The sequence below is a fragment of the Ruditapes philippinarum genome, unplaced genomic scaffold, assembly GCF_026571515.1.
Source record: "Ruditapes philippinarum isolate M1 unplaced genomic scaffold, ASM2657151v2 ctg3111_1_1_1_1, whole genome shotgun sequence".
In the NCBI taxonomy this organism is placed as follows: domain Eukaryota; kingdom Metazoa; phylum Mollusca; class Bivalvia; order Venerida; family Veneridae; genus Ruditapes; species Ruditapes philippinarum.
The window spans coordinates 417,273-435,133 of record NW_026860451.1 but is presented as its reverse complement, the minus strand read 5'-3'; the positions used below and the strand labels follow the sequence as shown (position 1 = coordinate 435,133).

The window sequence follows — 17,861 nt, the reverse complement described above, 5'->3', positions numbered from 1 at the left end:
AGGATACATTGCTGAAAACAATATTTCAAAATTTTCGTTTGCTTCCTCATATGTATATATTGTTTCTATGTTAAATAATTATTTACCTTATTTATATTATTTATCAATTCTGTGTTTATTCAATATTTGTTACATTTATATAATTATACATGTATTTATGTTTCTCAGTCATACATTTATGTACATGTAATGATTTATGTACTTTTTTGTAAGAAATGTATTGTATATGTATGTACTCTTCAAAACTGGAGGAAATAAAGAAATATATATATATTTACTATGTCTGATTTATGATCAAGTTATTTACGCTTTTGAGGGCATAATTGTGTGCGCAATAACTTTTGAAAATGGAGTCATATGTGTACACTATGTTAAAATATGATACATCGGTAATAAAAAACAGAATGCAAGCTAGACACACCCATAACCATGTAAACTTTTCTATCCCTGACGATCTTTGGATGACTTTTCAAACCTATGTTGACCCCTTTTTCAAATAATGTACTTTTGTAATTATTTATCTTTCCATTAAATAAAGTTCATTTTTTTTACAATTCATATAACTTTGTAAAGACTTATTCAGTATATAACTCGGCGTGAAAAACATGTACATAATACCATAACGTGGCTGTAAACGTTTATGTATAGTCGTAGAGTCAACAAACAGAAGTCTTGGTCAATATTTATTGAAATCCACTGTTTTGTGACATACTTACCTGCCCTTTAATAATGGCAAGTTATTCCAATTGTTAATACGACACTATCTTGTGTAATATCGAGTATGCTAGTACATTGTCCATAAATCGTATCGGTTTTAGATTCATGTACAATATACATTGGACTGCACTTAAGACTTATTAAACCCACTTCATACATGTCATATTTTCAAGCAGTGCAAAGACCTTTAAAGCAGTATGCCTCCAGATTCATGCTAATTTTCATGAAAGTGTATTAAAAGGTATATATTGAGAAGTAAACAAAGAAAGTAATTTACACATTTGCAAACGGCACTTACAACCCATATAAATTACAAAAAGGAGGTCAAAATATGCAAAACCAGCCCCAAACAGTAGAAATATGGTGATAAATACAGCAAAATTGGTCATTAACCGCACATAGCACGAACATGATTACAAGTATCTTGAATCCTTTTACTTTTCCTAAGATCAACGCACATTTTCCACAAGTTTAATTGTCTTTAAATATTTTGGCTCATCTGCAGGCATGCAAAACATACAAGTTGTTACCTGACGTCAACGGTCGTGCATGTATTTCGAGGTGATGTCATTTGCGGTATACAAAACCTTATTATGTATAGAAGCCCTATAAATATTAGCCTTACACTAAGGTGTGTAAATAAAAAATGATTCTTTTTCACTTTAAACGGTCTTTATTTTGGTAGGTGATTAATAGAATATTATATTCCTGTATAGGTTAAATACTAAATTTATAGAACAATTTGAATAAAATCATATACATTCATTCAACTGGTCCAATAGATTTAGTATTGAACCCAGACTCATTCAATGTCCTGTATTTCAATTATGATTCTATTCCATGCGAAGTCTATGAAAATCCTCCGCAATATTTAAAATTTCCCGTCTTTACATATGCAAAAATATCGCTACTGTAGAAAACTCTTTCAAATCTCTCTGTTTACAAAGAACATATTTTGAGCTTACTGCAATTGCGTTTGTTATGAACCATTTAAATGTAAAATTACATATATGATATGTCGTTTCGCCGCAATAGAAATTTACACTTAATATAGAATATATACAAAAAGAAAGATTTACAAACGATTCTTTATTTACCAGTGTTTATCATTGAGCATTATTATTCGCATATTCCTAACTATGGAATTTCCGACGGTGATTCATGTCTACCAGGGACTTAACAAATAAAATATTCACTGCAACAATGAATATCTACGGTTTTCTGATATCATTTTCTTTGCGCCAGTAATGTTTTCATAGTAAACCTTTTTTCTATTACTATTTTTATCACGGCTACGTAATAAAAGACCATTATTACAGCAATCGACACAGATTTTCACATTACAACAATCAACGACACTTTTTCAATTATCTAAGTCATATTTTTTTTATTTCATAAACTAATTGCAGGTCCATTATATATGCTCCCGAAATACTTTTGTTTGTATTTCTGATTTTTTTTATTTGGTGTACATTTATAGATTCCAAAAAGTTACTCACTGGTCAATTACCTGAACCTTTTTTCCGTCAGTTGCTTTTTGGCAATAAGTACAGTTATCGTGAATTAGTATTCTGTATGGAAGTCAAAAAATATTTTTTCATTTTCCCTCTTTTATGACAGATTATTTTAAATGTGTAGCTACTTCTTTCAGGTAACAGTCATTTATCAAGCTCTGAAAACGTTATCTAAAGGTTATAAAATTCAAATCACACGTGAAAATGTGGTCAAACCATCATTTTCACGAATGATCTTGAAAAGAAAGCAATTTCTTGGAAATATCTTGGTGAGGGATGAAGTATAATGTCTTTGCAGCCGTATGAGGATAATCCTTTTTGTGTGTGTGTGTGTGTGTGTGTGGGGGGGGTGGTGGTTAAATAAAGAATATAATGGCCAGTTTTACTGACTGCGTTTTATTGCACTATCCTGCGTTACTTATTGCACAAATCGTGCGTTATTTTCACATTCCAGCGTAATTGGTGACTCGTACTTAAATATTTTCTTCTTTTTTTACCGAATCTAAGAGAGAAGGTTAGATGTGCCGCCTTAATACAAAGAAAAATATAAAACAAACGAAAGTATATACCTTTGTGATAGTTTAATACAAAAATATGGCAGATCTTTACATACAACATATAAAATAAAAATTATACAAAATATCAAAAACCTGTTAACTCGCATAGAAAATTATAATATAAATAATAAATTCAATATTTGCGTACGTAATACATTATCATATTTTTTTCTCAAAATAGCATTCTTAACTATATTAACATACATGTACCTATAAAAAATCGATTAAAATCAAAACTTTAGAACAGAACAAATCTTGAAGAAAAATCTCTGTCCAAATCTGTTTGAAAAATTGCAAGTTGGTAAATAAAGTTAAAGTTCCAAATCCGTTTTCAGAATTAACCAATCAAATGCTTCATCTTGAGACTGGTTCCCTGCTACATGAGTTATAAATCTTGTATACAGACAATGAATATTGATTTACATGATTTAGGATTTCATATAAATCTATCACAGTCGAGTATTTCATACATGTATACATCATTAAAGCATATCGTGGAATGTTGCTCTTACATGTATACATCATTAAAGCATATCGTGGAATGTTGCTCTGTCGATTTTCCATTTTGTCTTCACCCATTCCTGTGATACAGCTGTGTATTTCTTGAGCCCTTGTGATGACCAACTTTTTAAATGGCGGTAAAAATCAGACTGCATTGTGGGTAAATACTTCTGATACAAACTACTGGCAATCTGTACGGAATCTCCTGAAACAAATGACAGTATCCAGGTAATTATCAAGAAGAATACAACTTAAATTATGAAATTAAATTATGACTTCAGCAATATAATAACAACTCCTAGGCCCATATCATGGGAGCTAAATTGTTTATATATCTGTGCCCATATGCACAAAAATCACGGTCAGGATCAAATATCATATTTTAATTTCTACTGTTACTCCTAAATCTTATCCCAAAACTAGAGTTGGTGCCACTGCAAATTGTTTTGTATTTGTTTTTTATAGGGTTTAACTTTGCAACAACACAGTACTGTATAGGTCATATGGCGACTTTCCAGCTTTACTGGTGAGTGACTTTCTGGTCATTGCGAATTAGCAGTTCTTTACATTTTCTAGTATTTATCCTAGAATGAACCAAACATAATTTGCCTGATACCAATATGATTATTAATAATTCTTTTTTGATTGATTGATTGATTTATTTGTGTATATATATATATATGTCATATTACAAAACAAATTAAGACAATTTATCACAGATATATCTATCACATTGTTTTTAACACAGTAATTAATTGAAAAATAATAATTTTACATTCATAATTAAATCAAAGATCTTATTGACTTCAAGACAATATATACAACACAGGATAACCCATGAAAGTTCAATATAAAATAGAGAACTTATTTCCAATGGGGTCCTTTGATGGTAAAGAATATATTTTCTTGAGAACTGGCATTCAGGTCCATACTTAGAGATTATATATTGGACGGATGTTAAATTTCTAAGATCAAATAATATTAATTTCTATTGCACATTATGTTAATTACATATATCACATATTTGCAGGAATAATACTATGAATATGACTAGTTATCACACCAATGAAAGACATCTATTTATATATATATCGTTTCAAATAGCCCTAGAAGCACAATTAAAATCATATAATCCAGCTCCTGGTATTTCCACAGGACCCTAATGATAAACAATATTCAACGATGTAGATGAGGAGACAATTGGTACTAACCTTTTGGTGTGTCAGGAACAGCTTCCCTGCTGAATGTAAATGGCTGCTCTATAGTCTCCAGTACCATCATCTCAAACTTCTTATGGTTAAATTTTTCACCCTGAAAATAAAAGAATAAAGATTTAAACAGCAAGCTTTCATCTCATCACTTATTTTAGGTTTAGAAATTAAGTTTTGGTTTGTACAGAATTTATCTTAGTTAGATTGTGTAGTAAGCTATAAGCTTATAGACACACTTTCAAGATTTAGTTTTAATTCTCGGTTTATCACTTTATTAGGTTAAGAAATTAAATTTTGATTATGGATTTTCATTATTTTAGGTTAAGAAATCAAAATTCAAAATTTTATTTCTTGGTTTATCATTATAATTACTAGTATTATTAATTTAGGTTTTAGAATTTGAATTTTGGTTGCTTGAACTGAGAATAATAAATCAAACATCTCACCTTTTCTACACACTGTAAAAGACTGGTAAGGAAGCTCTGCCATCTCTTTGTATAATATCTGAAACGAATTTGTATATCTTAATGCACATGTACATTTATACTGCAATAATGGAGATGAACACAATCAGGAACCTTAATTGTTAATTAAGGTCCGTGACAATATAAATTGCAAAATAACAGAAAAACGAACTTTGTATAAAATAAGCAAGAAAAATTTATTATTAATGTTAACTTATGTCCAATATGCATTAAATCTTAAAATCATATATTGGATTATCTTACAGATAACCTATTGCAACCTTTCTCTGGAAGGTTAACTTGGTTATTCTTTTTGTTTACAATATCAATGCTAAGTACAAGTTACAGACATGCATTACTGGAATCTGTAACTGTTCTCCGAGTGATCTAATAACACTACTTTATAACTTCCCTGTTCTTAATAAGTAAATTTCACATTACAAAACATGCCCCTCTTTGAATTTAAAACTATCCTTTGTTTATTTAATAGGTTCTTCTATCAAACCACTTAAATCAAGCATTCAGAAGTATGATGTACAGTTTGACAGCATTGATATAGCTAGCCTAGTTCTGTACTTGAATAATCCTCCATTATCTATATCTGTGCTTGAAACAGTAAAATAGCTTCTCTTCTTTTTTTTACATGTGATTTTGAAACACACAAGATACTTTTAAGTTCTGTCTGCCTGAATACAAACAAATGTAACAAATGTGTCAGTCTATCTCATAATAAAATTAGATAAATCCTTATCATGTTAAGATGGTTTAAATTAATAATTGACCATTATGTCCATTTTTACTATGAGCTTTCTAAATATCCAAAAGTTCAAATTAATCAGATGTTCAAATAAATCAGAGAGTCAAATCAGTCTGCACAAATCTATTGATCAGCCAACTAAACAGTACAGAACCTGTTCAAATGGTTAAGTTGGGCATTCTGACCTGGCTTATACAAGTAGCTTATGCAATGCAGCACTTATGCTGCTAAAGCTTACATACAGGGGGAATACTAACCCAGAAAATAGTCCAGACCACTGTTTTGCCGCATAGTCTCTGATCTGAAAAATAAACATTGAAATAAAGATACATGTACAGCTTATCATTCAATCTTCTTATTTTGAAAAAAATAATCTTATTCTTATTTAAGTGTTTCTTCCACAATCAGTTTTGAACCTCAATCTTAAAGGGACTGTACTGAGGTTTTATGACATGGCAGGACTTGCAAATCTTTCAGTTTTAAGTGCCCCTAGTTGACCTATGCAAGAATTTCAAATTATATTCTTTTTAACTTTTGTAGTATACACATTCATTCTTTTGTTTCAACATTTTAAGTACATGTACAATAAATGATACCAATGTTCTTTCATCAAATATGACATAGTTTTAGGCCAAATGTAGTATTTGTATCATAAATTTAGTCTTTGACCCAAACTTTGTTTATGTGGGGCAATATTTTAAATATACACAAAGATAATTAAGATATTGATTTGATTTAGTGTAAAAGTTATCTGTCCAACCAGTGTATACATTAAAATCTTTCTAAAAAAATGTAACAAAAAATAAAATTTCAAAACCTCGCCAGTTGGTCCCCACAAAGTAACCTGGTTCCTGGCATTATATTCCATCAAGTTTTTCTCAGCCACTGTGTGGCCCCGATTCCTAGCATCTCTGATCCAAGTACCCAATAAGAAATGTTTATCAGAAGCAAGTAGCATTTCTAAGTCCTCTAAAAGTTCAATAAGGTCACTTCCAGCTGATCTAAAACATTGGAGTAAAATATAGCCATTAAGATACATACAGTAAAATCTTGCCATTACAAAGACTCACAGCAGTCAGTACATATATAGCAAAATTTGGCCATCGAATATACTCAGAGAGTAAAACTTGACCATTACAGTTACTCATAGAGTGAGGAACATATAGAACAAAATCAGGCCATTAAAAATAGAATCACAAGGTAGTGAAGCAATGAAATAGACTCATCAAGTAACACCTGGCAATGGCAGGAATTTGCACTGGAAATTGTAGCAATTAATTACACATATATAGTAAACATGGTATGTAAGTATAGGATATCGACCGAGTACGAGGTCTTTCTGTTTAGGAAAGACCTGGTCACGAATTTCATGTGACACCAAGAGCGCGTAGCGCTCGAGGTGTTTCATGAAATTCGTGACTAGGTCTTTCCTAAACAGAAAGATCGATGTACGAGGTCGATATCCAACTTACACACCGTAAAACTATATTTGCTTTAACACAACAGGTAAGCTTTTATCAACGTACTATTTAAATACAATATATATTTTGCATTTAAGTTTGCTTTTCTCTTTAAAATAATAATCAAACAAGATTGCATTTGAGAAAAATGCTATGCCACCGCATGGTTCAAATTTCATAGCTGTACATCAAAGGACAAGAAAGTAGGTCACATCATCAAAATCTAGATTACTGATATCAAATTAAATTTTACAACTAAAACTGTGCACATGGTCAAAATGTCATTGCTGTACATCAAAGGACAAGAAAGTAGGGGCAAGGCATAATTTTGACCCAAGGGTTTAATTCAAAACAATCTTGATACAGGTCCACCAAACAACATTTCAAAACAAATATATAATTTGAACAATCTTGCAAAAGGTTCACTACACAATGTTTCATGCAAAATATCTTAACTCTAGCCTTTGTAAATTTAGAGAAGATGATTTTTTAAGTTTTTACTATATACATATAAGGAAAACCTATGGCCCCCGGGGGCGGGGCTAATTTTGACACAAGAGGCAAAATTTGAATAACTTTTGTAGAGTACCTTTAGATGATATTATTTAACAAATATTAAAGCTCTAAGCCTTGCACCTTCAGACAATAAGATTTTTTTTATTTTTTACTATATGTATATATTGAAATCAATGACCCACGGGGCGGGGGCAATTTTGACCCCAGGGCTATAATTTGAACAATCTTGCTAGAGGTTTACTACACAATGTTTCATGCAAAATATCTAACCTCTAGCATTTGTCAATTGCTAGAAGAATATTTTTTGAAGTTTTTACTATATACATATAAGGAAAACTAATGACCCCCGGGGCGGGGCCGATTTTGACCCCAGGGCTATAATTTGAACAATCTGGGTAGAGGTCTACCAGACAATGCCTTGTGCAAAATATTTAAGCTCTAGGCCTTTTGGGTCTTTACAAGAAGGTGTTTTAAGTTTTTACAATATGTACATATAGTGAAAATCAATGACCCCGGGGCGGGGTCGATTTTGACCCAAGGGCTATAATTTGAACAATCATTGTAAGGGTCTACCAGACGATGCCTTATGCAAAATATCTAAGCTCTAGGCCTTTTGGGTTTTTACAAGAAGGTATTTTAAGTTTTTACTATATGTACATAGTGAAAATCAATGACCCCCGGGGCAGGGCCAATTTTGACCCCAGGGCTATAATTTGAACAATCTTGTTAGAGGTCTACCAGACAATGCCTTAAGCTCTAGGCTTTTTGGGTCTTTACAAGAAGAAATTTTTAAATTTATTCTTATAAATCCTTTTGGTTGCCATGGCAACCAGATGTCTGCATGAAATAAAATTCTTTGAACAACTTTGGAAGCCCTTCACCCAAGGAACAATCCTGCCAAGTTTGGTTGAAATTGGATTAGTGGTTTTTCACAAGAGAATTTTTTAAGTTCACTATATAATCAATATAACACACACACAAACACACACACATACACACAGGTGAATCGCTATATGCCACCGCATCGCAGATGCTGCGGTGGCATAAAAAGCTTAATGTGCAATTTTCAATAATAAAATGAATAGATCTGTAATAGAAGGTATGTTAAAGAATGAATAATTATATTGATAGTATTGCGTATCATACAATGCAGATTCTAGGACATTTGTCAACGGACAGTTGCCCCCCCCCCTTTTTTTGCTGTTGTAACTTGCCACTTGTCATCTCATGTATAGATTTTCAGTAATGGAAATATTATAGTACATTTATTTATGGATGCTATTTTGACTTTCAAAAATTTGCGTGAGAGTTTTTGTGTATTTAAGCACAATGAAATTTCGACAATAGGCGATGAATTTTGGTAGCAAACAATTAAACAATAAAATATTTTAACATTTTTAAAACAGGGAGGGGGGAAATGTCCGCCCCTTCCAATGATATGAGGGGGCAAATGTCCGCCACTGCAAAAAGGGGGCAAACTTCCGAGGGGGCAACTGTCCGAAGGGCAATGTCCGAATACCCAGCAGACCACGAAAGACTTACATATGTATATTGGTGGCAAGTGTGAGATATATGAACCAAAACTATATTTTATATAGTAGATTATAAAGTGTTCTAGAATAAAATATGCTCTTTCATCATAAATGTTTTATACTAAATAACTTATCTCACTTTATTAACATTTTTAATCGTAATAAGTATGATGTGATAACTGCTATATAGTTTCATTGATATGAACTTCAAGCGTCTATTTTGTTATATAATTGTTTAATGACAGAAAAACCACTAAGATTACAATTACTTTGAAAAATGACGCGATTAAATTAATGTTGAATGTGTCCTAACTTTGATATGATATCCATTATTTTTTTATTCAAAGATTTAAAATAGGGTTTGCTGGAATTGATTAGTGCATTCAATAAACATTAATTTGTTTAAACAAGAGGGCCATGATGGCCCTGAGGTCGCTCACCTGTATATAGTCCCCCCAACCCCCACCCCCACCCCCAAACGTTGCAGGGCCAATTTAACCAAAGGGCTTTTATTTGCACAAACTTGGTAGACACCCATAAGAAGATGTTTCATGCTAAACATCTAAGCTCTAGCTCATTGGGCTATTTAAAAGAAGATTTTTTTTAAGTTTTTACTATACACATATAGTTAAAAACAATGACACCCCTGGGGCCGGGCCAGTTATGACCCCAGGATTTTTATTTGAACAAACTTTGTAGACACTTACTAGAATATGTTTCATGCTTAATATCTAAACTCTAGCTATTTGGGTTTTTTCAAAGAAGATTTAAGTTTTTGCTATACACATATAAGGAAAATCAATGACCCCGGGGCTGGGCCAATTTTGACCCCAGGTCTTTTATTTGAACAAACTTTGTAGACACTCACTAAAAGATGTTTCATGCTTAATATCTTAACTCTAGCTATTTGGGTTTTTTCAAAAAAGATTTTTTTAAGTTTTTGCTATACACATATAAGGAAAATCAATGACCCCCGGGGCTGGGCCAATTTTGACCCCAGGGCTTTTATTTGAACAAACTTGGTAGACACCTATTAGAACATGTTTGATGCTAAATATCTTAACCATAGCTCTTTGAGTTCTTTAAAAGAAGATTTTTTAAGTTTTTACTATATGCATATATAGGGAAAATCAATGACCCCCTGGGGCGGGGTCAATTTTGACCCAAGGGCTTTTAAATGAACAAACTTGGTAGACACTTATTAGAACATGTTTCATGCTAAATATCTTAGCTCTAACTTTTTTGGTTCTTTAAAAGAAGATTTTTTTAAGTTTTTACTATATGCATATAGGGAAAATCAATGACCCCCTTGGGCGGGGCCAATTTTGACCCCAGGGCTTTTCTTTGAACAAACTTGGTAGACACCTATTAGAACATGTTTGATGCTCAATATCTTAGCCATAGCTCTTTGAGTTCTTTAAAAGAAGATTTTTTAAGTTTTTACTATATGCATATAGGGAAAATCAATGACCCCCCGGGGCGGGGCCAATTTTGACCCCAGGGCTTTTATTTGAACAAACTTGGTAGACACTCACTAGAAGATGTTTCATGCCAAATATCTAAGCTCTAGCTCTTATGGTTTTTTAAAAGAAGATATTTAAAGTTTTTTCTTTCGGTTGCCATGGCAACCAGAGTTCTGCATGGAATTAAATTCTTTGAACAATTTTTAAAGGTGACCACCAAAGGAACATTCCTGTGAAGTTTGGATGAAATTGGCCTTGTGGTTTATGAGGAGATGTCATTTAAAGTAAAAGTTTACGGACGCCGGCCGGACGCCGGACGAAAAGCGATCACAAAAGCTCACCCTGTCACTTTGTGACAGGTGAGCTAAAAATGTATGCTGAGTTTGTAAGACAGGAACATTATGACAATCATTTACATTTTATTTAAATTTTTAATTTTTGATTACATTTCATGTTTTCTTTGTCTGCGCATTGGCAGGTTTATTTTTTTCACGTGTTTTTCATGACCGGGTCTGTCTAACTAGAACAGACCTGTGCACGTGCAAAAGATAGACCTCATAACGGACTTTCTTTTGTTTAAACAGGTCTATCCGAAAAATATAGACCTGTCACAAACAATAGAGGAGGTGTGTAACACTAGCTCATACAGTAAACTTTGGTCATTACAAGGACTAACAGTGTTAAGTTTGCCCATTACAGGCACATGCAGAAAATTTGGCCATTACTGAGACTTTAACAGTTACAGGTTCAGAAAGTAAACTTTGGCCATAACAGGGAATCATAGAGTAAACTTTGGCCATAACAGGGAATCATAGAGTAAACTTTGGCCATTACAGGCTAAGAGGAAACTTTAGCCATTGCAGGCACATAGTGTAAACTTTGGCTATTACATGCTAAAAGAGGATACTTTAGCCACTGAAGGCACATCGAGTAAACTTTGGCCCTTAAAGTCTATTTTAATAAACTTTACATGAATTCATAGAGTAAACTTTGGTCATTACAGGGACATTAATTAAACTTTGGCCATTAATACAGGAAATCATAGAGTTTACAATCATATTTCAGAAGGTGTTTTGTATTGCCTCCAGAATATTGGGTAAGTTGTTCAGTCTTTATAAAGAAGTTAATGGCATAAACTTTTAATTTACTATACATATTATAAACTCTTAACAAGCAAGTACAAAAAACTTAACACTTACTTTAACATTGCCATGTCTTTGTTTTTATAAGCAGCTATCATTTCTGTATAAAACTTGGTTGAAATAACCTGAAGACTGTTTCTGGCAATATCTACAAGGTCATACCTGTAATTCAAGGGCATATTTCATTATTATCTGCAAGTTCATCCCTACAATTCAAGGTCATAGTTCAATAATATCTTTAAGGTCATTCTTCACTATTATCTGCAAGCACATATCTGTAATACAAGGTCATAGTTTGTTACATCTACAATGTCATATTTACAATTCAAGGTCAGAGTTCATTATAATTATCATTAAGGTCAAACCTGTATACCAAGGCTCATGTTCATCATTATTACAAAACCATACCTGTATAAGGTCAAAGTTTATTTATTCCTAAAAGGTCATATCTGTATAACAGTGTTGATACTCATTATGATCTGCAAGGTTACACCAGTATTTCAAGGTCATATTTCATTATATCTACAAAGTCAAAGCTGTTAAAGGTCATAGTTCATTATATAAACAAGGTCATACCTATCATAAAAAATCAATTATGTGTATCAATCTCAAATATAATTATTATAATGAATATGGCTTATTAGATATAATACTTAAACTAAAACTTGGAATAGAACAGAATTTTGCTCTAAACTGGCAAACATTCATCTTTAAAAATTCCTTACCTGAATAGTGTACTTGAACCCAATTTACTTGAAGCTTTGACCATGTGACCCCAGGCAGTGTAAAGCTGTTGAGGGTCATACCAAATCTGTAATAAACACAAAGTCCTTACACATACTTAACATTCTTCAATACAAAAAAAAATGATATTTATTTTCAAATAGGTTTAACTTGTTCTGTTTTAAAAGATTTTTTCACATGTCTCTATTCAATCAGTACATATTTTAAAAATTTCCCTCAAAAAGATGAATGGTTTAGTCCAGATTGAAATATGGACAAGTCTATTTATTAAAAGATTTTAAGCATAGAATAGGCTAAACCATTCACAGAGCTGTATGAATACATTAACTATTATAATTTAAATCATTTTCTATTTATTTATATGCAAATATTAAGACAACAGAAAGTTCTTTAATACAATGTACTTTAAAACTGAGGCTTTTTCATACAATCATAAGCATAAAGAAACTGAAAGATATAATAATATGCTGTAATTATATCTATTAAAGTTACACGACGTTTTTCTTATTGATCAAAGATGAGTAACATGTTGATCTGCTATTAAATAACAGTTTTCTTGGAATACTGTATAAAAAATTATATATTTTTTTAAGAAAAGAAGACTAACAAATGTAAGACAAATAATTGGATTAAAATAGGGACAGTTAGTACGATATGTTTTTGGGGGTTTATTTTGTTTCATCTTTATGTCCTAATACAGTTTCATGGTTTATTTTAAAATTTAAGCAAATTTAATACTATAAAAAATGTACATAAATAAATAAATAAATGAAAAAACATCTTTTTATACCTATATCAAACATGTTAGAATCTATATATTTTTTGGTAAATTAAATTATATCATTTGAAGTTACATATCCCGTTGGAAGTTTAACAAGAGCTGTCACAGGAGACAGCGAAGCTCGACTAATAAAATACTGGACGCAGTAAGGAGGACAAAACTATGAAAGAAAAATCAATTATGTATAATTATGTATTAAGTTATAGTAAAAAAATAACATTTGTTAACATAAATTCCAAGATCAAGGGGAATAATTCTAGAAATAGTCATGCTAGAGTTATGGACCTTGCCACACAACATTTGTGTAATGATAAGATATATATATTTGAAGTTTGAAGTAGATACCTTAAAAAATAAAGAAGTTATTATATTTCTTAAAGAAAATCCTAAGTTCAAAGAGAGATAAATCTGTAAATATTGCTTCAAGAGTTATGAACATTGTCACATAAAATGTAATTGATGATAAGGAATAAGTATTTGAAGTTTGAGGTAGATACCTTTCAAAATAAAAAAGTTAAAATAAAAAATAACATTTTTCTAGTAAATAAATCTAAGTTTATGGGGAGATAATTCTTGCAATATTGGGGTGCTAGAGTTATGAACCTTGTCACATAAGATGTGGATGATGATAACGTAAATATATTTGAAGTATGAAGTTGATCCCGTTAGAAATAAATAAGTTACAGTAAAAATAATATTTTGTATGGAAAATTCTAAGTTCAAAGGGAGATAAATCTGTAAATATTGGTGCTAGAGTTATGAACCTTGTCATATAAGATGGGGATGATGATAACGTAAATATATTTGAAGTATGAAGTTGATCCCTTAAGAAATAAAGAAGAAACCGTAAGAAATAGTATTTTTTGAGGAAAATTCTAAGTTCAAGGGGAGATAAATCTGAAAATATTGGTGCTGGAGTTATGAACCTTGTCACATAAGATGGGAATGATGATAAGGTACATATATTTGAAGTATGAGGTTGATCCCTTAAAAAATAAAGAAGTATCAGTAAAAAATAGTATTTTTTAAGGAAAATTCTAAGTTCAAGGAGAGATAAATCTGAAAATATTGGTGCTAGAGTTATGAACCTTGTCACATAAGATGTGGTTGATGATAAGGAACATATATTTGAAGTTTGAAGTTGATACCTTAAGAAATGACAAAGTTATAGTGAAAAATATTTTACTGCACCAAAACTTTAATCTAAAATCTGGACGCGGACGCGGACGCCGGGGCGAGTAGGACAGCTCTCCATATACTTCGTATAGTTGAGCTAAAAACCAAAAGAATGTGCTAAAACAACAATATTACAGCATTTAAACCAACTTCACTGCTTACATTACAATACTATAATTTGTTAAAAAAAAATTAATTTTAAAACCTCCCTAGAATTTTAACCTTTAACCTGCTGCCAGCAACTAATTATACCAACGTAACCAGTGCAGATCAATATCAGGAGATAATATCCATGCTGTCTGATCATGGTCTGCACTGTTTGCTATTCAGTCAGTTCTTATTTTGAAGATTTTCCTAACAGTGATGACTGGTTTTGTCCAGATTGAAAGATGGACGAGTCCATTTCAGCTATTTAGTGTAGTAAGGGTTAAGAACTACATGAACAATAGATCAGAAACCAGCTATTAAATCTGTGCAGTGTGACCAGGCTGATATTATTCAGCGAACACCCGTGATCAATGATCAAATCCAAAAACGGGCAATGTCCATGATACTGGATATTTAGCACAGAAAAGAATAGTACAGGGTATATTTAAAGTGAATTAGTCTATAATGGAAGATACCAGAAATAATTATGTTAATAGTTGATAAGAAAAGCAATTAATTTTTTTTTGAGAAATGTTACTGTTCTATATAGAGTTTTAGTTCCTATTATTTAATGCAGATGGATTATAAACTAAGGCAAAGATAGGAAACAAACATGTTTTCTCATATGACACCAGTACTGGCTATTTCCTCATATGACACCAGTACTGTTTTTTTCCTAATATGACACCAGCACTAGTTATTTCCTCATATGACACCAGCACTAGTTATTTTCTCATATGACACTAGTACTGGTTATTTTCTCATATGACACTAGTACTGGTTATTTCCTCATATGTCAACTGTACTGGAATGGTTATTTCCTCATATGGCACCAGTAAATGGTTATATCCTGATATGACAACAGCACTAGTTATTTCCTAATATGACACCAGCACTAGTTATTTCCTAATATGACACCAGCACTAGTTATTTCCTAATATGACACCAGGAATGGTTATTTCCTCATATGACACCAGCACTAGTTATTTCCTCATATGACACCAGCACTAGTTATTTCCTAATATGACACCAGCACTGGTTATTTCCTAATATGACACCAGCACTGGTTATTTCCTAATATGACACCAGCACTAGTTATTTTCTCATATGACACAAGTACTGGTTACTTGCTAATATGACACCAGCACTAGTTATTTCCTCATATGACACCAGCACTAGTTATTTCCTCATATGACACCAGCACTAGTTATTTCCTAATATGACACCAGCACTGGTTATTTCCTAATATGACACCAGCACTAGTTATTTCCTAATATGACACCAGCACTAGTTATTTCCTAATATGACACCAGCACTAGTTATTTCCTAATATGACACCAGCACTAGTTATTTCCTAATATGACACCAGCACTGGTTATTTCCTAATATGACACCAGCACTGGTTATTTCCTAATATGACACCAGCACTAGTTATTTTCTCATATGACACCAGCACTAGTTATTTCCTCATATGACACCAGCACTAGTTATTTCCTAATATGACACCAGCACTAGTTATTTTCTCATATGACACCAGCACTAGTTATTTCCTCATATGACACCAGTACTGGTTTTTTGTCATATTGTAGCAATAATGGCTATTTCCTAAAATGACAACAGTACTAGTTATTTCCTCATATGACACCAGTACTGGTAATTTCCTCATATGACACCAGGAATGGTTATTTCCTCATATGACACCAGCACTGGTTATTTCTTCATATGACACCAGCACTGGTTATTTCCTCATATGACACCAGTACTGGTTTTTGTCATATGGCAGCAATAATTGCTATTTCCTAAAATGAGAACAGTACTAGTTATTTCCTGATAGGACACCAGCACTTGTAATTTCCTCATAGGACACCAGTACTGGTAATTTCCTCATATGACACTAGTACTGGTAATTTCCTCATATGACACTAGTACTGGTAATTTCCTCATATGACACTAGTACTGGTAATTTCCTCATAGGACACCAGTACTGGTAATTTCCTCATAGGACACTAGTACTGGTAATTTCCTCATATGACACCAGTACTGGTAATTTCCTCATATGACACTAGCACTGGTAATTTCCTCATATGGCACCAGCACTAGTTATTTCCTCATATGACACCAGAACTGGTTATTTCCTGATATGACACCAGGACTGGTTATTTTCTCATATGACACCAGCACTGCTTATTTCCTCATATGACATAAGCACTGCTTATTTCCTCATATGACATTAGCACTGCTCATTTCCTCATATGACACCACCAGCACTGATATTTCCTCACATAACCCCAGTATGGGTTATTTCCTCTGACACCAGTACTGGTCTACCTTTTGCATGACAAAAGCGCAGGAAATTTCCTCATATGGCAATGCACTGGTTATTTCCTCATATGACACCAGCACTGGTTATTTCCTCATATGACATCAGTTCTGATTAATCCCAGAAAGCTACAAACTTCCATTATAAACATGCTAAAATAGATATGTTTCAACTCGTATTAAAATCACTTGAATTATCAAGTTTAAAGTAGAACAAGATCATTGCACATGTCTAGCAAGGAGGATTTGCAACTTTACATAAGAACTATGTTGATATAGCTTAGAACAGAGAAAGGCAGATTAAGATAGCTTACATCTGGTATATGTGGCTTCAGACTGGGTCTAGAAGTTGGTATGACATATTTACTATGATCTTTCAGCATATCTGTATTGTTATACACACTAATCTGTGTAACAGAAAAAAGAGAGAAATACTCTAGTGTTTTGCTTAACATAAAAAAGTGTTTTGCCAAACATAAAAGAAGTAAAGCTTAGAAACTTCCTGCTTGCCACTTCCACTTCCAGGTTCAAAAAATAAAGTTGAAAACCTATCTACAAGAAGAAAAAAAAAACACAATTGGTCAATTTGAAAAATGAGCTTTGAAGTAACCAATCAGTGACTTGGAATTTTAGACTGGATAAAGCAGTAATTATCAGATCCCTGTAAAAAATGCCAAAAAAATACTATGAGTTTATTCCAGTTTGAACTTATTCCACTGGATCATTTACAAAAACAAATACAAATGTAACTTTAAGTCTGAGTGTCCTTGACCCAATTTAAATGAAACCCTAATCTAATGTGAAAGTGCTTGGAAAGTATCAACATAATTATTAAATATGTAAGAAATCAGTCAAAAAGC

At 32.3% G+C, this 17,861-nt stretch overlaps 1 protein-coding gene across 5 annotated transcripts in view; it reads right to left on the bottom strand.

The window, feature by feature from the left end:
• Positions 1 to 2,795: 2,795 nt before the first annotated feature.
• LOC132760122 (alpha-N-acetylglucosaminidase-like) overlaps positions 2,796 to 17,861 on the bottom strand; it is a 35,374-nt gene continuing 20,308 nt past the window's right edge. For 4 of the 5 annotated variants that reach the window (XM_060752022.1, XM_060752021.1, XM_060752024.1 and 1 more), the window contains 8 exons: positions 17,316 to 17,408; positions 12,560 to 12,645; positions 11,892 to 11,996; positions 6,539 to 6,722; positions 5,979 to 6,022; positions 4,947 to 5,004; positions 4,501 to 4,600; positions 2,796 to 3,494 (listed from right to left, as the gene is read on the bottom strand). In XM_060752022.1, coding sequence (XP_060608005.1) covers positions 3,313 to 3,494; positions 4,501 to 4,600; positions 4,947 to 5,004; positions 5,979 to 6,022; positions 6,539 to 6,722; positions 11,892 to 11,996; positions 12,560 to 12,645; positions 17,316 to 17,408 — 852 coding nt within the window. In that variant the 3' untranslated portion in view covers positions 2,796 to 3,312. The remainder of the gene's footprint in view (positions 3,495 to 4,500; positions 4,601 to 4,946; positions 5,005 to 5,978; positions 6,023 to 6,538; positions 6,723 to 11,891; positions 11,997 to 12,559; positions 12,646 to 17,315; positions 17,409 to 17,861) is intronic. The other variant, XM_060752025.1, reaches the window with a different exon arrangement.